At 37.4% G+C, this 23,446-nt stretch overlaps 1 protein-coding gene across 12 annotated transcripts in view; it reads right to left on the reverse strand.

The window, feature by feature from the left end:
- Window positions 1-557: 557 nt before the first annotated feature.
- The window catches only part of tun (N-terminal glutamine amidase tungus), a 115,463-nt gene continuing 92,574 nt past the window's right edge, over window positions 558-23,446 (reverse strand). For all 12 annotated transcript variants that reach the window (XM_073957327.1, XM_073957325.1, XM_073957328.1 and 9 more), the window contains 4 exons: window positions 8,031-8,184; window positions 1,321-1,469; window positions 1,132-1,256; window positions 558-1,029 (listed from right to left, as the gene is read on the reverse strand). In XM_073957327.1, the coding sequence (XP_073813428.1) occupies window positions 896-1,029; window positions 1,132-1,256; window positions 1,321-1,469; window positions 8,031-8,184 (562 nt within the window). In that variant the 3' untranslated portion in view covers window positions 558-895. The remainder of the gene's footprint in view (window positions 1,030-1,131; window positions 1,257-1,320; window positions 1,470-8,030; window positions 8,185-23,446) is intronic.

The raw sequence follows: 23,446 nt of genomic DNA on the forward strand, positions 1-23,446 counted from the left end.
TTTTGGTTTCGAAGAAGAAAAAAACTTTGGGAATAAACTACCAAACAGGAGTGCATGACATGTTGCATTTAACCATCAAGAGGCCAATTTCCTGTGAAAATAATTCAAAATGACATGCATTGTCGTTGTGGTCCTTGTTGCATGAATAGAAGAATCATGCAAGAGCGAGCAGCAGCAGCAAAGCAACCAGTAGTCGAAGCTCACAAAGTATATCAATATAAAAGTACAACGACACACATACACACACACGTATGTAGATGGATAGATATAAAGTATTTTTCATAAATAATAAATAATATTTTGTGTTAGCTGCTTCATGTTGTTGTTGCTGTTGTTGTTTAAATGAAACGACGAATGGAGAAACACTTAATAATAAATGCATTCGCTTAAAAGGTAGAACAAAGTTGTGGATTATGGCATGGGGTAAAGTTAATAAAAGGTTAAGCCATATTATATAAAATATTAAAAAAAAAACAATATTTTAATATAAAATTTCCAAAAAAGTTGTTTTGTTTTTATTTTTGTCACGAGCTTAAAAATTGTTGTTTAAGAAAATGTTTGTTTTTTTTTCAATGTATATAATTTTTCTTGTAATTTTTTATATAAAGTGCTGTAGTCTTTTTAATTTTTTTACTTTCTTCTTATTCTTCATAATGTTGTTAAGTGTGTTTTGTTTGTCTTCTTCTGCTTAACATATCTGGTTGCTTATTTTTGTTCATATTGAAAATTATAATTACTTTTTTAAATTTTTATTAAGTAGTATTAAAAATTAACTTAATTAATTAGTAATTTGTATTTATCCTCATTTTGCTTTTGTTTTTTTGTTTTTGTATTCAACACAAAAAATAATGAATTTAATTAATTACCCATTAAACATGGCCGATGATGGATGATATTATTTGTTGTTTTGCTGGGCCACAACATTGGGTGATTTATAAAAGTTTTGCACAAACTCAGATAGGCTGTAAACTGTGCCAGGACCTTTGCCAGGACTCATGCATATGAAATCGCCTAGGGTATGGGCATTGCCTGTAATAACAACAACGACAACAACAAAATCAATAAATTATCAAAGACAGATAATTAAGTGGCCAGATATGACCAACGAGGTAGGGTAGTAGTAGTACTCACTGCATGATTGTATGGGCGGATATGAGGGTGGTGGCTTTATCCAGCTGCCATCTGGCCTTCTCATATGCCTACGATCCGAGGAAAATTCCGCAAGATATGTTTCAGCAGGTATTACACGAAAGAATCTAGGGGAGATAGAAAGTGATGCCATTTTAATATGATGGGAATTATTGTGTTGTTTTTGCTTACCTGTGATGTTCTGGTCTTAACGCTAAATCGGAACGAAACGTTTCTGTTACATATTTGTGAAAATATGTTGGAAATGGTAACGTTGTATCTAAGTCGAATACCAAACATCTATTCGGGCTGGGATTGTGCATGAAAAATACATGATAGTCCTGGAAGAAAAAAAAATAAGTTAAAAAATTTATATACATCTTCTTCTTCTTTATTTGCCTATTCGATTTTCGAATGTTGGCGACCAAAATGCAAATATAAGAATATTATTACAATAGTTTTATATTATAATACTTAAATTATTAAATATTGTTTATAATATCGGCAAAAGTCTCTCTGTTTCTGGCTTCGCTTAGCAGATTTATGACATCACGTATACCGGTCCATTCTTGGATGTTGTTGATCCATAGTAGTTGTTTCCTCCCTCTAGTAGGCCTTCCTTCAATGTTTACACGGATAATACTTTGCAGCAGTTTGTATTTCGGATTCCTCATAATGTGGCCCAAGTATGCCGTTTTCCGTCTCTTTATGTTGTTCAGCAGTTCTTTTTCTTTATGTAATCTTCTTAGAACCTCATTATTTGATATGAATTGTGTCCATGATATCTTTAAGATGCGGCGATATGTCCACATCTCAAATGCTTCCAGTTTTTTCATATCTACGGATTTTAAGGTCCATGTTTCCATGCCATACAATAGGACAGACCATACATATGTTTTCATATATCTTATTTTGGTTTTTAAGTTTACATTATGGCTTGTAAAAACTTTTTTATATTTAAAGAATGTGTCTCTGGCCATTTCAATCCTGCAGGCTATTTCTTTAGAAATGTCCCATTCGTCGTTGATTATCGCTCCAAGATATTTAAAACTTTGGACTCTTTCCACATTTATTTCATTAATTTTTAATGGGGCCGTATTAGCATATGTATGATGTTTACTGATGACCATGTATTTCGTTTTTTTGATGTTGATTTTAAGACCGTATTTTTCGCTGCAAGTGGTCAATCTGTTAACCAGTTCTTGAAGTGCTGTCATATTATCGGCTATGAGAGTGGTGTCATCGGCATACCTTACGTTGTTAATGAACGTTCCATTTACATATATTCCTTTCCGGACACCATTTATTGATTCTTGGAATATTCGTTCAGCGTATATGTTGAATAATAGAGGGGAAAGGACACAACCTTGTCTAACACCTCTGGAAATATTAATATTTTCGGTCAGTTCGCCATTGACGTTGACTTGCGCTGTTTGGTGCCAGTACAAATTTTTTATGCATTCAACCTCCTTCTCTTCTACTCCAATGGACATACATATATACATACAAACATACAAATATTCTTTAGATGTACATATGAAAAAATCGAATTAGTTATTAAGTTAAAAGGATAAGGTTCCGACCTTCGGGGGATCATAGTAAGGTTCGTTGGATAGTAAAATGACCAGTTGTTGTTGTTGTAACAGTGTTTGTTATTATGTTTGTATGTTCGTTCTTTTGTTGAATCTGACTCTGGGTCTATCTCCAGTTCCAGGAAAGTGGCTGCTTCGATGGGATGTAACCACAGATCCACTGGAGTTAGATGAGTAGGGTTGGCTGGGCAGTTGAAAAGTTGTTTTGTGTCGTGCGGGCCCATGCCACATACTGGGCAGATGTCTTGCACGGCGCCGTCGATTTCCGCCCAATAAGAATTTAGGCGACTGCAATATCCCGAGAGTAGTTGAGCCAAAAATACTCTATTTTTTTATTTTTGCCTTATTAAGGCGAAGGCCATTTATAGTGACATTTAATTAATTCTCTTTCGAGTTGAGCTGTAAGGCCTTTAGAGATACATTGAAAAATTAGGAGTCTACCGAAGTCCCACGCATCCAACCATTACACTACGTTTCACGGGTGGTAAAGCCGATCTTCAGGCGTATTAGGATGTTGTTGTTGTGGCAGACGAAGGCAAAGCTTGGAAACTAGTATATATATCGCACTTCATTAGATAAATGTATATGCGAAACTCTAGTTTGTCGTGGCAGCTGACGTTCCGCAGCTGCAATAGATGTATTTCGAGGACTTTATTCACAATATAACTGCTTAAGGCCTTGGCAACTGCATCCGTGTGAATACTATTTAAACCTGCTTGATACGCTTGTTGATCTAGGGGTTCTCTCCTGTATCGTTGGACCTCTCCCTCTAGAGCATGGATATCCTTCCTGATCTGCCTGTATGTGCCGGCCTACCCACAAGATGATGATTGGGATGGCAAACACGGTAACATCCAAGCAGGTACTGCAACGAAAGCATCTCATTGTGTTGCTTAACTGGAAGAATCTTGGCCTCCTCATGTAGATGGTCCACTGAAGATTTGAGGAGGTACCCTGTTGCTGTTCTCAAGGCGGCATTCTGGCAAGTTTGAATCTTTTTCCAATTCGTATCACATAATCTCGGGGACCAGACTAGCGCCGTATAGCTTACCACAGACCGACCTATCGCGTTATATGTGTTCAAAAAGGTTTCTTTATCTGCACAACAAGTGCTGCCGGCTAGGGACTTGAGGACCTCGTTCCTACTTTTCAGTTTGTCGCAGATAGCTGTAGCGTGCGCGCACGACGTGAAAGTAGTGTCGAATGTGACCCCTAAAATTTTGGGCAGTTTGTGGTCGGAATTCTGCTACCGTCGACAACGACATGCAATTCTCTTCCAAACTGCGCTGTCCATGTGGTGAACAGAGTGGATTTGTAGCGGAAATCTGCATATTCCTCGAATGGGAAAAGGTGGTAAGATCGGTTAAATAGTTGTTCAGTCTCTCACAGATGTCATCAGGATAGGTATCCGACGCCAGGATCGTGCAATCATCCGTATACGTTACGATCTCGATGCCGTCTGGAGGGGGCGGAATACACGAGAGGTAGAGGTTAAACAGTTCCGGAGATATCACCCCACCTTGGGGATCTCCCTGTTTTACTCTACGGGGTTTGGACTTCTTGTTCCTGAATTCCACGTACGACTGGCGTCCACACATATAATTGACTATCCAAAGTTTCAAGCTTGACCGGAGGGTTGTCTGCTCAAGGTCCTCAAACAGCGTGGAGTGCCTGACTGTATCAAAGGCTTTTGATAAGTCAAGCGCCACCACCACTGTTATATCGAACGGCCGTCTCTGGTTGAGTCCTTGACAAATCTGTGTGGTAATGGCGTGCAGAGCAGTTGTCGTGCTGTGCTGCTTACGGAATCCATGCTGATGATCGGCAACTTGATAGCTGTTTCTGATACTGGGCAGGACTAAGGCCTCAAGGGTCTTTGCTACAGGCGACAAAAGCGAAATCGGTCTGTACGATTCACTTTTGCTGGCATCCTTGCCGGGCTTCCCGCCGGGCTTTCCGCTACCCAAACATCAGAAGTATTGGACAGTTCTCTGAAGCGGTGATTGGTGAACTCTCTGAAACCCGGCCAATTAGCTTTCGGAGGTAATGAAATCGGGTGGTCTGCAAATGGAGAAAATTATGGGGAGATGGTCTGATCCAAGGGAAATGACGGGTTGCCAGGTAACGTCATTTGTCAGACCAGGTGACACGATGGTTATGTCTGGCGAGCTGTGATACTCTCCTCTAATTCTGGTAGGGGCGTCCTCATTGAGCGTGCAAAACGTAGAGCTGTCAATCTGCTCAGCCAGCGCTGTACCTCTCTGATCGTTTCCGAGGGCCGAATGTCACATCTCATGATGCACATTAAAGTCCCCCAGGACCAGACGATTATGAACTTCCAAAAACGTTCTAATGTTAGGCACGTAATCTGAGATACAGCTATTTCTCGGCGGGATGTATACGTTCAGCAACTCTATCTCGGCAGTTCCACACCTGACTGCTACCCCCATACACAGACAGGCTCAAGCGAGATAGGTCTGTATTGGACAGACTGGTGCAATAGGAAAGCTAATCCCCCACTTCCACTTCTGGTGCGATCTTTCCTTAGCACATTGTAACAATGTTGTAAGCTACAGTTGTTGTTGAGCTTGGTTTCTTGCACCGCAGCGACCTTGATGTTCTTCCGACTCATGACATCTACTATTTCTCGATCTTACATCGGATTCCATTGCAATTAAATTGAAAAAAGGATGCATTCTCTGGGATTGGGACAACAACGGCTAGTGTTGGAGGCTGCGCGCGCGGTTGTTGTCGAGGGGACTGCGGGGCAGTTTCGTAGTCAGACGACGAGGAAGTTTCGTAATCCGACGACTCACTGGGGACTGTGTTCAAGCAGCATGCAGCAACATAGTCCCTGTCGTAGTCCCTCACGTGGAGGGACCCCTTAGATTCACCCACTCCGGACATCTATTGCATCTCACCGAAGGTTGGATGTGGGTGAAGATGCGGATGTGACAAATTGATCACAGATATATTGGTCCTGGGTTTTCCTCCGTCCCGGCACGGACCAAAAGAATTCGGAGCAAGCATTCCGGTATATGCTGCTCCCAACACAGAAAAACGAAACAAACATATGTACACTGAGGTGGCCGGAACGATGACTTTGTGTTGTTCCGGGTCAATCCAGTACGAAAGAACCCACTGCCGTGGGATTTAAATAATCAGTAGATAAATACTGGTGTCATCGCGTTGCAATGGTTGGCACTCCCACCTTGTACATTGAATATCAGGGGTCGATTCCTAGACCAAACAGCATCAAATTTTCAACAGATTTTTTCAGATTTTCAAAATACTCCTGTTCGTAATGTAAGCGATATTTCCTGAGTATTTCAGCCATAGTGTCTTAAGATACCCCGTTCGAATTCGGCTACAAAAAGTAGGTCATATATCATTGAGCTAATATGAATCGGGTTACCGACATGCTTGGAAGCAATGAATTGGAAGAATGAATTACTTTGGGTAAAAAATTCAAAACGATCCTAGAGTAGCAGTTAAGCTGCACCCAAGCGAAAGTTTTGAACTTTTGTAGGGAAGGTATCCGAAAGAGTGTATTGAAGTGGCCCATCTTCGATCTTGATCCAAATTTGGTCAAATTATTAAGAGGACAAAGTATGGACCAAACCGGTTGATTCGCTCGAGAACAACTCCAAAGTGTCTGAAGCGGATATAGTCCAGACAGACATTATTGATCATATAAAAGTGTGTATGAACTTTCTGTATGATAATAAAACTTGTCTACAGAAACCCCTTTAAAAGCGGAAAGTGGACATTAGACCAAACCAAAAAATGTTTACAACTTTTTGTAATATTCGTTTTTTAGCCACAACAATGAAATGTTCATGGATTTGACCATAAATGTGGGTTTTAGAGAATTTTCTTGAAAATGAACATTTGGCCATATAAAAATCACTATGGAGACAAAGATCGCCCTGGTGACAGGGGTTAACCTTAATCGATCGTCATAAAATTTCATATATAAGGTTTTTAGGTCAAATGAAAAAAAAATTTAGGAGGTAGGAATTCCAATCAACATTTTTTTCGGTCTAATGTCCACTTTCCGCTTTTAAAGGGGTTTCTGTAGACAATTTTTATTATCATACAATGAGAGAGAGAGAGTGTATCTGCTATTGGTATTTTATTAACTGAGCACCTTTAACATCCTTCCACAAGTCAATACATGCAAGACCCTTCCCCTAAGGCGGAAGAACTTCTTGCCACCGTTAAAAATATTGTCCTGTTGACATTTCATGCTGTTTAAAAAGTTTAAATATCGTTTCCCATTAAATATATTCCCCCAACATGGCCAATGCGCTTGATTTGTCATCGCTCTAAGTTTCGACAAGTCCATTGACGCCTGTCACTGCAATTAAACAATGTTGCAGCACTACTTAAGTGGCAGTGTTTTGTTGGAAAACACCTGTGACCAAAAACATACAAGCGCGGTGGCGGTGATGTCGGTGTTGACATGAAAATCCACTGTTGTCTACATACCGGACATGGGGACCATTAGTGTGGTGGTGACAATAGTGATGGGGTGAGCATTCTACACACGCCTATGCCCGGGAACCCAATAACAGTTATATACGTACATGTGTGCTTGCCAGGTCATGCTTTTTTTTTTTGCTAAAACAATGCGTGTTAATTGCGCTTTTTTCGTTGTAAATGCGTTGGTCATATTTACAGTTTGTTGCCGTTGTTGTTGTTGGTATTGCTGGACATGCATAAAGTTTTTAAGCCACTGCCGAAGGCCCCCATCTCTATTTGCCATTGCTGCTGCTACTATTATTCGCAATAAAAAATAAACAAACAAAATAAAAAGCAGTAGAAAAAAAACACATAACAAGTGTGCGTGTTTACGAACATTATTACAGGTTCCCAGAGCCCTAGAGGGTCGCTTTAAGCACGTCCCTTGAGGGGGTACTCATACAAAATGAAACGAAATGTAGCAGTAAATAATTTTTAGTTAAGTAAAAGCAGCAGTAAAACATTAGAACAATGAGAAAATTATCATAAATAAAACAAAAAAGAACAGCAACAACAACAATAACGGCGGCAGCAGCTAAATGCAGATTTGAATGTAAAATGAAATTAAAAAATAAATGAATTCACTTGGATCCCAGTAGCAGCACACAGTAGTGGTAGCTGTTGTAGTAGTAGCTGATGATGACGATGGTGTCGCCTTGTGCATGTCCCTGACTGGACGTGAGGGAGTAAAAGGGATTTAGTTTGAGGTGGGGGGTCGGTCGTTCGCTCGTCTATCGCAAATGGTTGGAGATTGTCGAACAACAAACAAAAAAACGCAACACTTACCCATATCACAACTTGGTCATCGCCACGTCCTGCTTTCTGGCGCCACAGCGGTACAGTGCGACCCTCATTTGATACAAACACGGCATAGCATTTCGAAAGTTCATCGATACGTGTTTTCTTTACTTGTTCGCAAAGCTTCCAAACGTTCTCTTCGCTGCAATGAAATGGCAAAGAAAGAAAAAAAGAGGATGAGAACACGAAAAATGAAATATTATCGCCGCACAGTGGTCGAAACCACTGATCTAGCGGCGCGAAATTAATAACTTGGAAACGAATGAAGATATCTTTCTGAAATTTTGCACAAACTCAATCTGTGTCTGTGGGTAATTATGGACTAAATATGAACAACATATGCAAATATTTTGGTATAGCCCCCATATAACGGTACCTCCTGATATTCGATATTTTGAGGATTTAAGCCACCTTTTCCTTCCAAATAAGTTGTAGTTTGGTACTTAGGGTTCCTAGTGATCACTAAACCTTTCCACCAAAAATTGTGGACGTAGGTCCACGCTTGGGTATAGGCCCCTTTTAAGGTACCTCCCGACTTTCAGTAGTTTGGGGATTTAAAGCTACATTTTCCGACCAAATTAGGTGTAATTTGGTATGTGGGGTTCCCAGTGGACACAAAAATTCTCCACCAAAAATTGCGAACATAGGTCTACATTTTGATATAGCCCCCATATGACCGTACCGCCAGATTTTGGGTATTTTGAGGATTTAAGCTATTTTTCAAGACCATTTATCAGCAAGATTTGCAGCTATTTGCAGCTAAATTTTGGTTATTCGGAATCTAAGGAGTCCAATTTAATTATTAAAAAAATAACTGGACCGAACCTCGGTGGACCTTTGTAATTACGCTCCATCCAACAAAATTATATTGCACTAAAAACATACAAAAAAATAATAATTTTTGAAAATTTATTGCTTTATAACTTTGTAACTTCAGGCCCCAAACATTTTATTTTAATTTAACTTAAACCCTCCCCTATCAATAAAAAATAAACTTTGTTTAGTTTTATTACGAATTTATTTAACAATTTAACAAATATGAGATCAGGTTTTTAGCAACAATTTTATTAAAATCTGATCCGTCAAAATTTCTTGCACTTGACACTGAATAACTGAGTGAATATTTACAACAACAAAAAAGTAAAATCAAAATCTTAGTCAGCAGAGTGTCTGTAATCGAGATAATGGAAAACATTTCGTAATTTTATACTTTGATTTTTTGACTTTCGCGCCGCTAGATCAATGATTTCGTCCTCTGTGCGCCGGAGAGAAAGAAAAATAAGGAAAATCCTCTGACTAAGACTTAAAGTTTGAAATATAACGCTGAGACATACACACACATAGATACGAACAAAGTAACATCTAAAGAAATGCAACAAAAAAATTGTCAAAATGCATTTTATGTGTTCGAACCATGGAACGAACTGTGGGGAACATGTTTCATATTATTTATGCACGTCATACATACATACATGTCAATGTATGTACATATATATGCATGTAAATGTATACTTTTCATGGAATATATTTATAATAATTACAACAAGGACAATAGAAAATAATGCATATTTTAGAATTTTAAATTTGAAAATTATTTTCTGGGAAAATTGAGAAAAAAAATTAAGCTACACGTACAATGTGTAGCTAGAGAACAGAATTGTCGATTAAGCAAATGTGTTGGATTTGGATAACCAAAGCACTTGGACAACGAATTGGATGGGTAAATACTATATCATGCTCAGAGAAATTTCCCTTTCAACATTGCTCCAACATGTTTCGGAAGCTAATATAATTAAAAAAAAACTATTTGATGGAATTAACTACGAATTATTGATTCAATTGCATTTGTCTCACCTGGGTTTTCTTGCTCAAAGTGCAAAATGACACCCAAATCTTTTGGAAAATGTAACTGGTACGTGAAAAAACTGTAGTGGTGGACCTATGTAAATGGTCTATGAACAGAACCCTATTTGAAAAGTAAATATGGTCAAAAGAAGTTTTGAAAGCTCCAATCGATTTTTTTACTTATAAAACTGACAGTCCCAATCAACACAATCTACACAAAAAAAAAAAACATAATTCTTCTTATATAACAAGAACATTCGGACCAATGTAGAGTTGTAAAAAATCAAACAAGGACTAGTAAAATCTTAAGCGCACGGTGTGTTTGAAGGAGAGGGGACCAATATCTCAAGAAGTATTGGTAAAAAATTACCCGAGAAGTGGCCTTAAACTGGACTAAAGTACAAAGGATTTCAGGAGGTACTTGAAGGATTGGATCGTCATGGCCATCTTGAAACTGGATTTGATGTTGGAATTAATTTCTTTCAATAGTTATTGCGCCAACCAGCAATTTTTAGAGCTTTTGGGTTGTTATGTCAAGACTGGATCTGTCCACTAAAAATATTATAAACAGCGCCTCGAACAGCTATTGCACTACGAAGGAAGTTCTCGAAGCTGTTGTCCGAAAATGTTGTCTTTAGGTCATATAACTCGATTTATTAAATTAATTAAAATCTCACAACTAATGGCAAAAAAGGCAAAACTTAAAAAATAGGGCCGTATTTATTCAGAATTGAGTACAGGTACCTCATTTTGAATCGAATGTATCCCTCCTGAATTGAAGAAAAGTAGTGAGATACCAATTTTATGTCTGCGGTAGGAATCTAAAAAACTCTCCTAAACTTATGCTGAATTGCTCTTCGGGTTCTACCCTGCTTACATTAATTTGAGCTGGAAGTGGCGAGGTAGAAATGATTTTTTCACAGATGCCACATTTATGAGCGGTCATTATTTAAAGCTCAAAGACCTATGGAGCAAAATATTTACCTTGCCGCATATATCCCATCAACAAATTTGTGCATAAAAAAAAAAACTTCTGAAAGAGTACGTGCGGTGAAGAAAAGAAAACAGAACGTGGGTTGATTCATTGAAGGAACTGGTTGATATCACCAAGGTAAAATAGGTGCTAATATCATCCAACCATCCATATTTCGCAGCGTATCTCCAAAACTGTTAAATTGTTCTTAATTTAATCTTTGGGAAAAATATTCGCCGGTATGTAAAACACAACTCTTCAGAACATTTCATTATTGTAAAATGCGTCCAATGCGTTATTTCTCTTTTTTATACCCTCAGCCTTTAGGCTAAGGAGGGTATATACACTTTGATACGATGAAAATGTGCCTCATAGAAATAGTGGTTTTAGACCCCAAGTATGTTTGGACGAAATGTGTTTCAGACAATTTGGAGTCGATCTAGCCATGTCCGTCCGTCTGTCTGTCTGTCCTGCTGGCTGGAGCGCACGATAACTCTCGAACGGATGAACCGATTCGGTTCAAATTTTGGCTTTAGTAATATTTTGCCCAAACTTAGTTTAAGTTCGAAGTTCGAAGAATTGCATCGGTCCACTCCTTCCTGTACCTCCCCCACAAATGTTCGAAAATGTTCGGAAAGTTTGTGCGCACGATAACTCTTGAAGGAAGGTACCGATTTGGTCCATACTTAGTCTAGCGTAAACTTTCTACCAGAGTAATATGAGGTTCCAATATGGTCTCAATAGGTCCACTCCTTCGGGTACCTCCCACACAAAATTTCGGAAAAGTTCAGTTTAGGGCCATCTATCGAATCGCTTTGATTTTTGTTTTAGCAACTTGTATTCACTGCCCTCCATATGACGGTACAAGTTTCATCAGGGGCAAGTCCATACTTCCTGATAAAATAGCATGAAAGTTGCAAAAAACCCCTATGACACCCTGTGAGGTGGTTGGAGCGCAAGATAACTCTCGAACAAATCTGCCGATTCGGTCCAAAATATGGCCTTAGTAATATTTTGTTCAAACATAGTTTAAGTTTGAAGATAAGCAATATCGGTCCACTCCTTCAGGTACCTCCCCCACAAAAGTTCAAAAATGTTCGGAAAAATTGTTCGTACGGTAACTCTTGAAGGGAGTGGCCGAATTGGTCTATACTTTACACATCCTAATATATCTACCAGATATAGATCAGGTTCAAATATGGACTATGCTTGTCCACTCCATCCGGTACCTCCCACACAAAATTTTGGATAAGTCCACTTTAAGACCTAATATGGACTAACTTTGATTTTTGTTGAAGCAACTTGCATTCGCTGCCTCAATTACGATATTAAATGTTTTTTTGGGGCAAGTCCATACTTCTTGAGCAAACAGCCCGAAGAGTGTAAAAACCCCCTATGGCACCATATGTTGTGGCTGGAGATCCACTTCCATAACGGCCAATGTCGATCCATTCCTTTTAGTATCTCCTCCGCAAAACTTTTGATCTTTAATCCTAATCAACATTTTTGTCGGTTCAAACGCCCTAATTTTTTAAAACCCCCTAAATACCTACGTATTTTGGGAAAAAATTGTTTCAATATACACATGCTGAGGTTATACCTCTGTCGGCAAAGCCGACTGATACTTTTTTACTTGTTCAACAACAACTTGATAAATATGTCAACAATGCTTTGAAATCTCAAATATGCGACAAAAACTGTGAACATTGTTTGAAATATGTATTGTAGAAGGTATGATATGAAATACCGCTTAAGTAACGCGAAATAAGCAATTTTATTTACATACTAATATTGACTTTACTTATAATCATATATTTTAGTTTATTTAATAGATATATTTAGATTGATTAGATATGAAAGAAATATATGTATACCGCGTGTTTTTCTAATATCGTAATATGATACAGGGATATGAGGTTGTAAAAAAGTGACCACCCTATTGTATATACCCTCGTAGTCTAAAGACTGGGGGTATAAAGAACAAATTTTTATACCCTCAGCCTTTAGGCTATGAAGGGTATATACACTTTCATACGGGCAAAATGTGTCTCATCGAAATAATGGTTTTAGACCCCAAGTATGTTTGGACGAAATGTGTTTCAGACAATTTGGAGTCGATTGAGCAATGTCCGTCTGTCTGTCTGTCTGGCTGGCTGGAGCGCACGATAACTCTCGAACGGATGAACCGATTCAGTTCAAATTTTGGCTTTCGTAATACTTTGTCCAAACTTAGTTTAAGTTCGAAGATGAACTATATCGGTCCACTCCTTCCGGTACCTCCCCCACAAAAGTTCCAAAATGTTCAGAAAATTTATGGGCACGATAACTCTTGACGGGAGCAACCGATTTGGTCCATACGTTGCACATCGTGAAATTTCTACCAGACTTAGATGAGGTTCCAATATGGACTCAATAATCCCACTCCTTCGGGTACCTCCCACACAAAATTTCGGACAAGTTCAGTTTAGGACCTGCTCTCGAAGTTTCATCAGGAGCAAGTCCATACTTCCTGAGAAAATGGCTGGAAAGGTGCGAAAAGCCCCTATGACACCTTGTGTGGTGGTTGGAGCGCAAGATAACTCTCGAACGGATCTGTCGATTCGGTCCAAAATTTGGCCTTCATAATATTTTATCAAACCATAGTTTAAATTCAAAGATGGGCTATATCGGTCCACTCCTTCAGGTACCTCACCCACAAAACTTCAAAAATGTTCGGAAAAACTTTTGCGCACGTTAACTCTTGAAGGGAGTGACCGATGTAATCCATACTTTGCCCATCCTAATATATCTACCAGATATATATCAGGTTCGAATATGTACTATATTTGTCTACTCCTTCTGGTACCTCGCACACAAAATTTCGTATAAGTTCACTTTAAGACCTGCTCTCGAATCACCTTGATATTTGTTGAAGCGATTTGCATTCGCTACTTCCATTACGACGGTAAAAGTTTTTCAGGGGCAGATCCATATTTCTTCGGAAAACAGTCCGAAAGGTGTAAAAAACCCCTATGTCACCATATGTGGCGGTCGTAGAGCACGATAACTCTCGATAACAACCGATTTGGTCCAACATTTGGTCTTCGCAATACCGGTCCACAACTTTCTGTACTTCTCCCCAATATTTAAAAAATGACACTAAAATGCTAGGACTATATCACTTGAATGAGGCAACCAATTTGGTCCAAACTTTGGATCTCCTAATATTTTACCAAAATTTAGTTTAACTTTTAAAATGGCCCATATCGGTCCTCCCTAGGGTACCTGCCCTACATTTATGTCTTAGTGCAGTTAATTCCTAATCCAATTTTCGGCAAGTTCAAATGTCCGAAAAGGGCCATAAAATTCTGAAGAAACCCTCAATATATTCGATCTGTCCGAAAGTGAAAGTTTCGCTTCACATTGGCTGAGAGTATATATCTGTCGGAAAGCCGACTGACATTTTTTTACTTGTTATTTTTTTTTTTTAAATTGGGCATAGAAGAAGATCTGCCCCGCATTGGTTGCTACTATCGGAATTTAATTTATTTTGTCTCTGCAATATCGACTAACATGTTTTGAGAAAAAAATACTCCGCTTGGTGGTTCTATCAGAGTTTTGACATTTCCCTACAGCATGAACCTTCCTTTGATTCGCCTTTATTGTACACTGGATATGGTAAGCTGACTTTCCAATCATAGAGTTTACTTCCTTCTAACAAAACCACGCTAATCAGTAGACATTGCGATAAAAAAAAAATTAAAACCATGTGAATATTTTTGTAAGTTTTTGTAATAGTTTATGCTGCTTTATTTTGTCACCCGATTATTTGCGTATTAATGTGGACTTTACTTATAATTCTATATTTCTGTTTATTTGTTTTATTTTTTTCACATCAATATACATATTCAAAAAATATATTGCGATTTTCTCTAATATCATAATATGCTACAGGGATATGTAGTTGTAAAAAAGTGACCACCCTATTGTATACACCCTTGTAGTCGAAAGGCAGAGGGTATAAAGAACAGATTTATATCTTTATATTTGTTATAAAAATATCTTTTATATAGAAAATCGTATAAATATGTATAAATATGTACTACCATACTATTTTTACCAGGGATGGCGTATGGGTTATAAAGAAATGTTTCACAACACTCATACGCCATGATGTACATTATGTATTAATGAGTTGTGATGATTTGGTTACGATTACGCACATTTGCCATAAAATCTTTTGGTAGTAAAAAATTCAATTGTTCGAAAGTCGCAATAAATTTCCGATATTTTTGTTTTTGGTAACTCTTATATTTACATACAAAATATTTTTAGTTAACTTTTCGGTATAATAAGACATTGCTTCAATTCTCTATAATTCTAAGAAATTTACATTAAATTTATATTATATTAAATTTATTCCCTCAATAATAATAAACCAGTTTACCACCTTGAACTTCAAATTCCCAGTCAGCAGAAAAAATAAAAAAAAAAAAAAAATAAAGAAAAAATGGCAATACATAAAAAATGAAACGATATAATTTTCCCAGAATCTAAAATGCTGTTCATCATTCATTTTTTGTGAAAATATCTAACTGACTAAAGTAATCAAATATTCCTGCATTTTCAATTCTATTATTTTCAAATTGATATCGAGACATATAATAAAAAAATATATAAATAAAAAGTTGTATCTTTTTTATCGATTCTATAGAAAAACAATCTGTAATGCTTCGCAATAAAAATGTCTATAGCCTTATTTATATGTCTAATAATTTTTTTTATCACAGAAAAAAAAAAGTTTGGATATAATTTTGATTGACATTAAATTGAATGCTTTCATAAAAGAATAATGTTGTATATTCATATTGGATTAATAATTGTTCATTAAAATATTTCAGAGTTTATTGTGGCCTTTTTTTAGAGAAACACAAAATTTGTTTCTTTCATATTTATGGAATTGATAAGATGGCAGAAAGGACGGTTTATAGGATTATAAATAAAGTCATCATTTCTTAAGAACATTCTTCCAACTTAAATTTTGAAAAATTATCCATGAAAACTGAATTACACTTTCAACGTAATGGTACTTTGAAGAGCTCTATGAGAATGTGAGCATTAAAAGGCATATCATATAATTATAATAATAATAATAATAATAATAATAATAATAATAATAATAATAATAATAATAATAATAATAATAATAATAACGTGGCTTCACTTTGTTCCACTTTTACTGTAGATTAACTGCTGAAAAGCCGAGTCATAAATAATTAAACATTAGACATTGCGTCTGATATGAAGAAGTGTTGAGTTTGAGACAGGACAACCTAATCTTATGTACATTTATACTAAATACTATGGTGGCGGATGAATGTTAACAACATTTATACGCCTAGCTGGACACATTGAAATAAATTCTTAAAATTTAATTCACCAAGGCTACGCAAACCGTTAAAAAATTCTGACACTTGTTTATGAAACATGCCAATAAATGATCCTTTTTTTAAAGAATATGTACATACATATGTATGTATATGAATAAATCTATGTGGATATAGTAACTTGTCTGCATATCAACAACACCAACCAACGTCCGTCCCAGTTTCAATTGGAATAACTTTCTTTTTTCTGTTTGCCTATAAATTTTATGAAAAAAATAAATATTTACATGAATTTGATTGGCACAGAAATCGGAAAAAAATAAAATGAAAACCTTCTACCTTCATAAATTTATGGTGTGACGACGAGCTGTGAGATCCTAATCAATAGCAAGGGAAGTTATTTTGGTGTCATAGCCTTCTCCTCCTCCATAACATAATCAAAATGAGAAAAGTTCATATTTAATTTATTTTCCATTGAAGTTTGTTCCATATGAATGAACGGAAGGAAGGCTGGCTGGATGGCTCACTTCTTAAAGTGTAAAGGCCATAATGGAGTGTGTGTGTGTGTGGATGGAGCCATGGGTTCCTCCAACAGCAGCACAATAATTTGTGAAGTTTGGAGGGGTGTCTCTAAACGCCTTGTCGACTTCTTCTCCATCGGCGTCCTCATCGTCCTCATCGTCTTTGTCGTCGTCAACGTTGTCTAACACATATGTTGCAATTTTAACTTTATTGTTTTAACATCAGAGGGGTGTTGTAAATATGTACCAACTAGACACAAAGAATATATCACATGTATTCTCTGTGTGTGTACATAAAACCAAATATATATATATTTGTATGTGTGTGTTCCATTCGTACATACATCCATACATATGTATTACATGTAGCAAATGTACAACTCGTAAATTCTTGTTCATACAGAGCAACAGAAAAAAAAAACGTTGGTTAGTCATTGTTTCGTGCTTTTCGGTTAAGAGTCGCCTTTTGTTATATTATTATTACAGTTTTTTTCTCGATTCGCTTTTTTTTGTTTTAACATTGCGTCCACCGGGAATGAGGTCAGCACCAGCATATAGAACATTTTTTACATGTTTCGCACATACAACTATTATCATCATCATAAAGTAAAGTTGTAGCAACAGCAACCAATCTACGACGTTAGTGAAGATGAGAGGCTGGTTCTTTGTTAAAGTCGAAAACGTAACATAGTTGTATAAAATCCATAAAAAAATTGCCAACATTATGATTTTAGTTATGCTCTTTTAATTTGCTTATAACAGATAATAATAGATCACCACAAGGAGGATGATAAGAATCTTCTAAAAGGGGGGTCCTCGTGGAATATACTATATATTATGGTGTACTCGTGTACTACATATTATGGTGTACTCTTATTGATGACCATAAAATACTATTTATGAAGACTATCAGAATCTTCTAGTATAAAATCTTGAGAGCCTACTCGTCTGTGCTCAATGGAAAATGAACATATTTTTTAATTAATTTAATTAATCGAGCTTTATGACCTAAGGAGATTACATTGAAAAATTGATATCTAGCGAAGTCCTATATACTCATCAACCGCGTTTCGTTAACTGGTCAGGTTAACATCATCAGGCATATTACATGTTGTTGCTAGACAATTTTCGTCATTTGTAGCCTCTATTTATGATTTATTTATATTTTTTCTTGAATATAAACAATCCCTCGTATAAGTTGAAGTCTTGCTTCGAAGATACCACTGGGGGCAAAGTGGGACTATCTCGTAACGAAAAGTTTTGGCCGATTCCATTTTGAATGCAAGTATATGGAACATTTGTGGTGCAATAGTTTGCATGCCATGACATAAAGCATGAGTTTGGTTGCGGATTTGTAGTTGGTGGGAGGTTAAAACACCTGGTCTCCAGCTTCACACCCGAGAATGAAAGGCTTGCTACAATTCGAATAAAAGTAAAATTCTTCAACATCAGCTTTATTTGCGCTCATGCTCCCACTGAAGACAAGGACGAGCAGACCAATGATATATTTGATATGAGCGCTTAGAAGAAACATATGACCGTTGTCCTGTCCATGACATTAAAATTATTCTAGGCGGTTTTAATGCCAAAATTGGAAAGGAAAATATCTTTGGCCCAACAGTCGGCAAATTCAGTCTCCACAATGAAACATCTGACAATGGCATGAGGCTGATAGACTTGGCTACGGCAAAAAACATGGTAGTTAGCAGCACCAGATTTAAACATCTCGACATCCATAAGGGCACCTGGCTGTCACCAGATCAATGAATAATAAATCAAATTGATCACGTTGTGATAGATGGAAGACATGCATCAAGCGTGTTGGATGTACGATCGTTCCGAGCCGCAAACACTGATTCGTATCACTACCTTGTTGCAGCAAAGGTACGTACCAGATTAAACGTAGCAAACAAAGTGCGAACAGACACAACACGGAAGTTGGACATCGGTAAGCTGCAATCACAACAGATAGCCACAGCATATTCAACTCAACTGGCACAACTGCTTAATCAAAGCACTCCTCGTCCCGATAACATATCAGGACAATGGCAAAACATTGCTCACTCGATGCAAAAAGCCGCAAAATCAGTACTTCGATACAAGGGGGGTTACTCTGTATTGCGATGCGTTTGCGTTTGGTATTTTGTTAACGCAAGATATTTGCGTTGAAGATTGTGCTGATGCCAGAAAGGAAAATGGAACAAAAATAGTTGCGAAAGGAGATACGAAAACGCATCGGAGACGCATTTAATTTCCTTACGCATCGCAATAGAGAGTAACCCCCCAGAGACCTCCACCAAGGAATCCATGGTATGATCAGGAGTGTCGTGCTGCTACCGAAGAGAAAAATGCGGCATATAAGGCTACTTTATAATCCGTAGCAACGCGTAGCGCACGAGAAAGATATCCGCAGAAAAAAGAGAGAGATGGAAAAGCGGGAGTGTGAAAAAATCGAGATGTACAGGAGCCAGAATGAAGTCCGAAAGTTCTACCAAAGAGTCAAGCATCAAACTGATGGCTTTGGTACAGGCACCTCCTCCTGTAGAGACCAGCAAGGTAATTTGGTAACTGATACAGATAGTGTGCTCAGGATATTGAAAGAGCATTTTTCAAACCTGTTGGTATCCGGCGAAGACGACGAAGATACCACAAATCCAATCCCAGAAGATGGTATTGAATGTATACCGCCCAGCCAAGATGTGGTAAAGAGAGCAATAAACCGCCTGAAGAATAATAAGGCAGCAGGAGCCGATGGCTTACCAGCCGAGCTGTTCAAAACCGGAGGCGACACGCTTATAAGGTGTATTCATCAACTAGTTAGCACCATCTGGCAGGAAGAACGAGTACCCGACGATTGGAACCTGAGTATCCTGTGCCCCGTCCATAAGAAAGGAGATAAGACTGTATGCTCTAACTATAGGGGCATAAGTCTACTCCCGATTGCATACAAGATCGTGTCAGGGATATTGTGCGAACGACTAAAGCCCATGGTCAACGAGATAATTGAACCATACCAATGCGGCTTTAGACCTGGCAAGTCCACCATTGACCAGATATTTACCCTGCGGCAAATCCTGGAGAAGACCCAAGAGATGCAGATCGACAGCCCGCTACGTTCAAAGATATTCCAGGCCATGTCTGAATTTGGTATCCCTGTAAAGCTCATTCGGCTTTGTAAAATGACTTTAACTGACACGAGATCCTCAGTTAAAATAGGAAAGAACCTGTTCGAAGAATTTTGTACCAAAAGAGGTTTCAGGCAAGGAGATAGCCTCTCGTGTGATCTCTTCAACATCCTGTTGGAAAAGGTTATTCGAGAGGCAAACCTCAAAAGAAGTGGCACAATCTACACCAATAGCCACATGTTACTTGCTTATGCTGATAATATAGACATCATGAGCTGATCAGTAAAAGAAGTAACAGATACCTTTATGAAGGTCGAAGGAGAATCTGCTAAAGTGAGTCTGGCGGTAAACGGCGGGAAGACTAAGTTGATGGTGTCGACGCGCAATGCGTCCATAGAGATCGGGCCAACTGTTGACGTTGGTTCCTATAATTTTGAGGTAGTAAAGACTTCGTCTACCTCGGCACCACCGCACAGTGGTTCAGAATCGTTTTTTTCCTGGTCAAAATTCTGTAACTTTTGAACGGATAGAGATATATTCATAATTATTTTTTTTTTGTTAGACAGATAACACAATCAGCTTTCAGACGAATTATAAGCGGTCAAGTTCGGTCTGGTAGTTGCAGAGAAATTCAAGGTCAAAGTTAAACTTTTGAGTTTTTTAACTATTTGTCATCAAAATATGAGTGTTTTTGTGGTTTTTATATCTTCCTATGTATTAAAGATGGTCAAACACCAACAACTAAACAAAATAATTACCAAAAAACTAAAAAAAAAATCGAAAAAATGTCGACATTTTTTTTTTCAAAAATTTGTAAAAAAAATTTACAAAAAAATTTAAATTTTTTCAAAAATTAAAAAATTTTCCTTGCGTTTTAATAAAACGTATATAAGGGCTGGAAGAGGAGACTTTCGGGTATCTTTCTGTGAAAACAGAACTTTGTTCCATGTTGTTCCACAAAAGTTCTAGTCCACTAAATTTGGAATTTCATAAAATTTAGTACCCGAGGAAAAATAAAATAGATCATGTTGTGTAAACGCTACGGTAATTTACTAAAACGATTTTTAAATCAATCCTACCTACCTTACAAAAAAACAATGAACACAATAACTGTTATAGTTTCAGAGAAATAGCTTCGTCTTTCTCCAGAAATTTGCAAAAATGACGTATTTCCCAAAAATGGGGAAAATGCTCGTCTTTAGGGGCACGCCACACCCACACCTTCCAATATTTGGGGCCTAATTTTTTGGTTTCCTTAGTTTCATTATGTTTACTATCGAATCCCATATAGAAATGAAATATGTTTGACAAAACAACATTTTGATTTTTGGCCAGGAAAAACGAATCCTGAACCATTGTGCGCCGTAAACACAACTAACGACATCAGTTGTGAAATAAAAAGAAGAATTGTATTGGCCAACAGATGCTACTTTGGTTTAAGTAAGCAGTTTAAAAACAAAGCCACAACTCGTCAAACAAAAATAACGCTTTACAAAACACTGATACTACCCGTGCTGATGTATGGTTCCGAAGCTTGCAGATAAGGCAGTACTTGGCGTGTTTGAGAGAAAAATTCTTCGAAAGATCTACGGACCATTAATGAACCACGAGCTGTATCTGCTATACAACGAGATCAATATAGTTAAACGTATCGAGATGCAGCGATTGCGTTGGCTAAGCCATATAATAAGAATGAGCGATGATGAACCCGATAAGAAGAACCCAGATCTTCCCTAAGTAGAAGCTTTGATAATAAGCTTTCAATGTTTTAAAAGAAGACTACCAGATATTTTATAAGAAGACGTTCTGTTCTTCTATGAGAATACCTCTTGCTCATTTATAAAGACCTAATTCCCTTCTATGAGAAGAGCTCCTGCCTTTCTATAATAAGACCCTCTGCTTAATTGTTTTAATATGTTTTATGTTAGAAATCGCTGGCGACAAGACAAAGTTCAACAATTTTTAACGGTAGTAAAACGCCTTAACTTAAAAATAGACTGCACTCTTTGATTTCTGAAAATTCTCTGATATATTTCTCGACCCTTCTGGGAACTACTTCAACCGGCTTAAATGTACACGGTGTGCCTTAACCAAATTTAAATGAAAGGTGCTTACACCTGGGAAGTTTTTACAGATTCTGAAACTACAATGCTCATAGATGAGATATATCAAGAAACAAAAAAATCGCCGGAGGTAATTTCAAATAAATCGCGATTTAAGTTCACATTTTTAGGGGTTCTTTAGGTTTTCACGATTTCGCTTGGAAACCGCTAGTCCTATGTAAATGAGCCTAAAGAAAATGTTGTAGCTGTAAAAATTCTCCACAAGATTGTCCTTTCTGACATTTTCGTTCGGTTTCATCGTTTTTGAGATATAGAAGTTCAAATTGAGACAATGCACTGACTGTATCGCCCCTTTATAAAACAATATCATGAAGGGTGCGCCTTAACTAACTTTTAATGAAAAACGCTTACACAGGGGACGTTTTTGTGAATTCTGAAACAGCAATGTTCATAGATGAGAAAAATCCCAAAACTAGAAAAAATTGCTATAGGGATTTTTACATAAATCGCGGTCAAAATTCACATTTTTAGGTGTTTTTTTATGTTTTCACCATTTTGCTTGGAAACCGCGAGTCCTATCGGAATGGGACTAAAGAAAATGTTGTAGCTGTGAAAATTCTCTACAAGACTGACCTTTAGGGTTTTTCGTAGGTGGAGAATTTTCACAGCTACAACATTTTCTTTAGTCTCATTCCGATAGGACTCGCGGTTTCCAAGCAAAATCGTAAAAACCTAAAGAACCTCGAAAAATGTGAACTTAAATCGCGATTTATTTGAAAATCCCTCCGGCGATTTTTATTTTTTGTTTCTTGATATTTCTCATCTATGAGCATTGTGGTTTCAGAATCTGCATAAACTTCCCAGGTGTAAGCACCTTCCATTTAAAATTAGTTAAGGCGCACCGTGTGTATTATTAAATATTCAGTTATCCTATTCCGTTTATGTGTTTACATTCTGTCGTACAAGTTACAATTCATTGCAGGCCATCTCTGTTCCAGAATATTTTCACTTCTTTCAAAACTGGTAACAAAACGAAAAATAAAACCCACACTTTTGTTTCAGAGAAACCAATTCCAATTGGAAGCCTGTTTTAACAAAGAATTGCCGACATATGTGTATGAATGACTTGGCCCCAATAAAGGTATACCCACCCACACTAAAATACACACCCACTCCTAGCCTTTACACTAATCTAGGTTTTTGCAACTGTTTTGTTTCCAGAAATGGAATGCAATGTCGATGATATGACATGTTGGCGAAAGACCTTATTCGGATTACATGAAGGTTGTTAAATGTTATTTTTGTTATTATTATAGCAACAAAAGGCATCTCACCAGCGCGTTGTGGGTGTTGGTGGCATCTGTCAGTGGTCAAATACCCAATTGCGCCCCTTGTCTTAAAATTGCAATAAGGCTCATCTCACCGTTGAGTGTCCACTTCAAGTTTAATACAAAAACACATTGAAAATTCCGCAGCTATTGATGGAAATGGTCGATCGGTGGTCTGTTTTG

This window comes from Musca autumnalis, unplaced genomic scaffold (genome assembly GCF_047663935.1).
Source record: "Musca autumnalis isolate F117 unplaced genomic scaffold, ASM4766393v1 scaffold_5, whole genome shotgun sequence".
Classification (NCBI taxonomy): Eukaryota; Metazoa; Arthropoda; class Insecta; order Diptera; family Muscidae; genus Musca; species Musca autumnalis.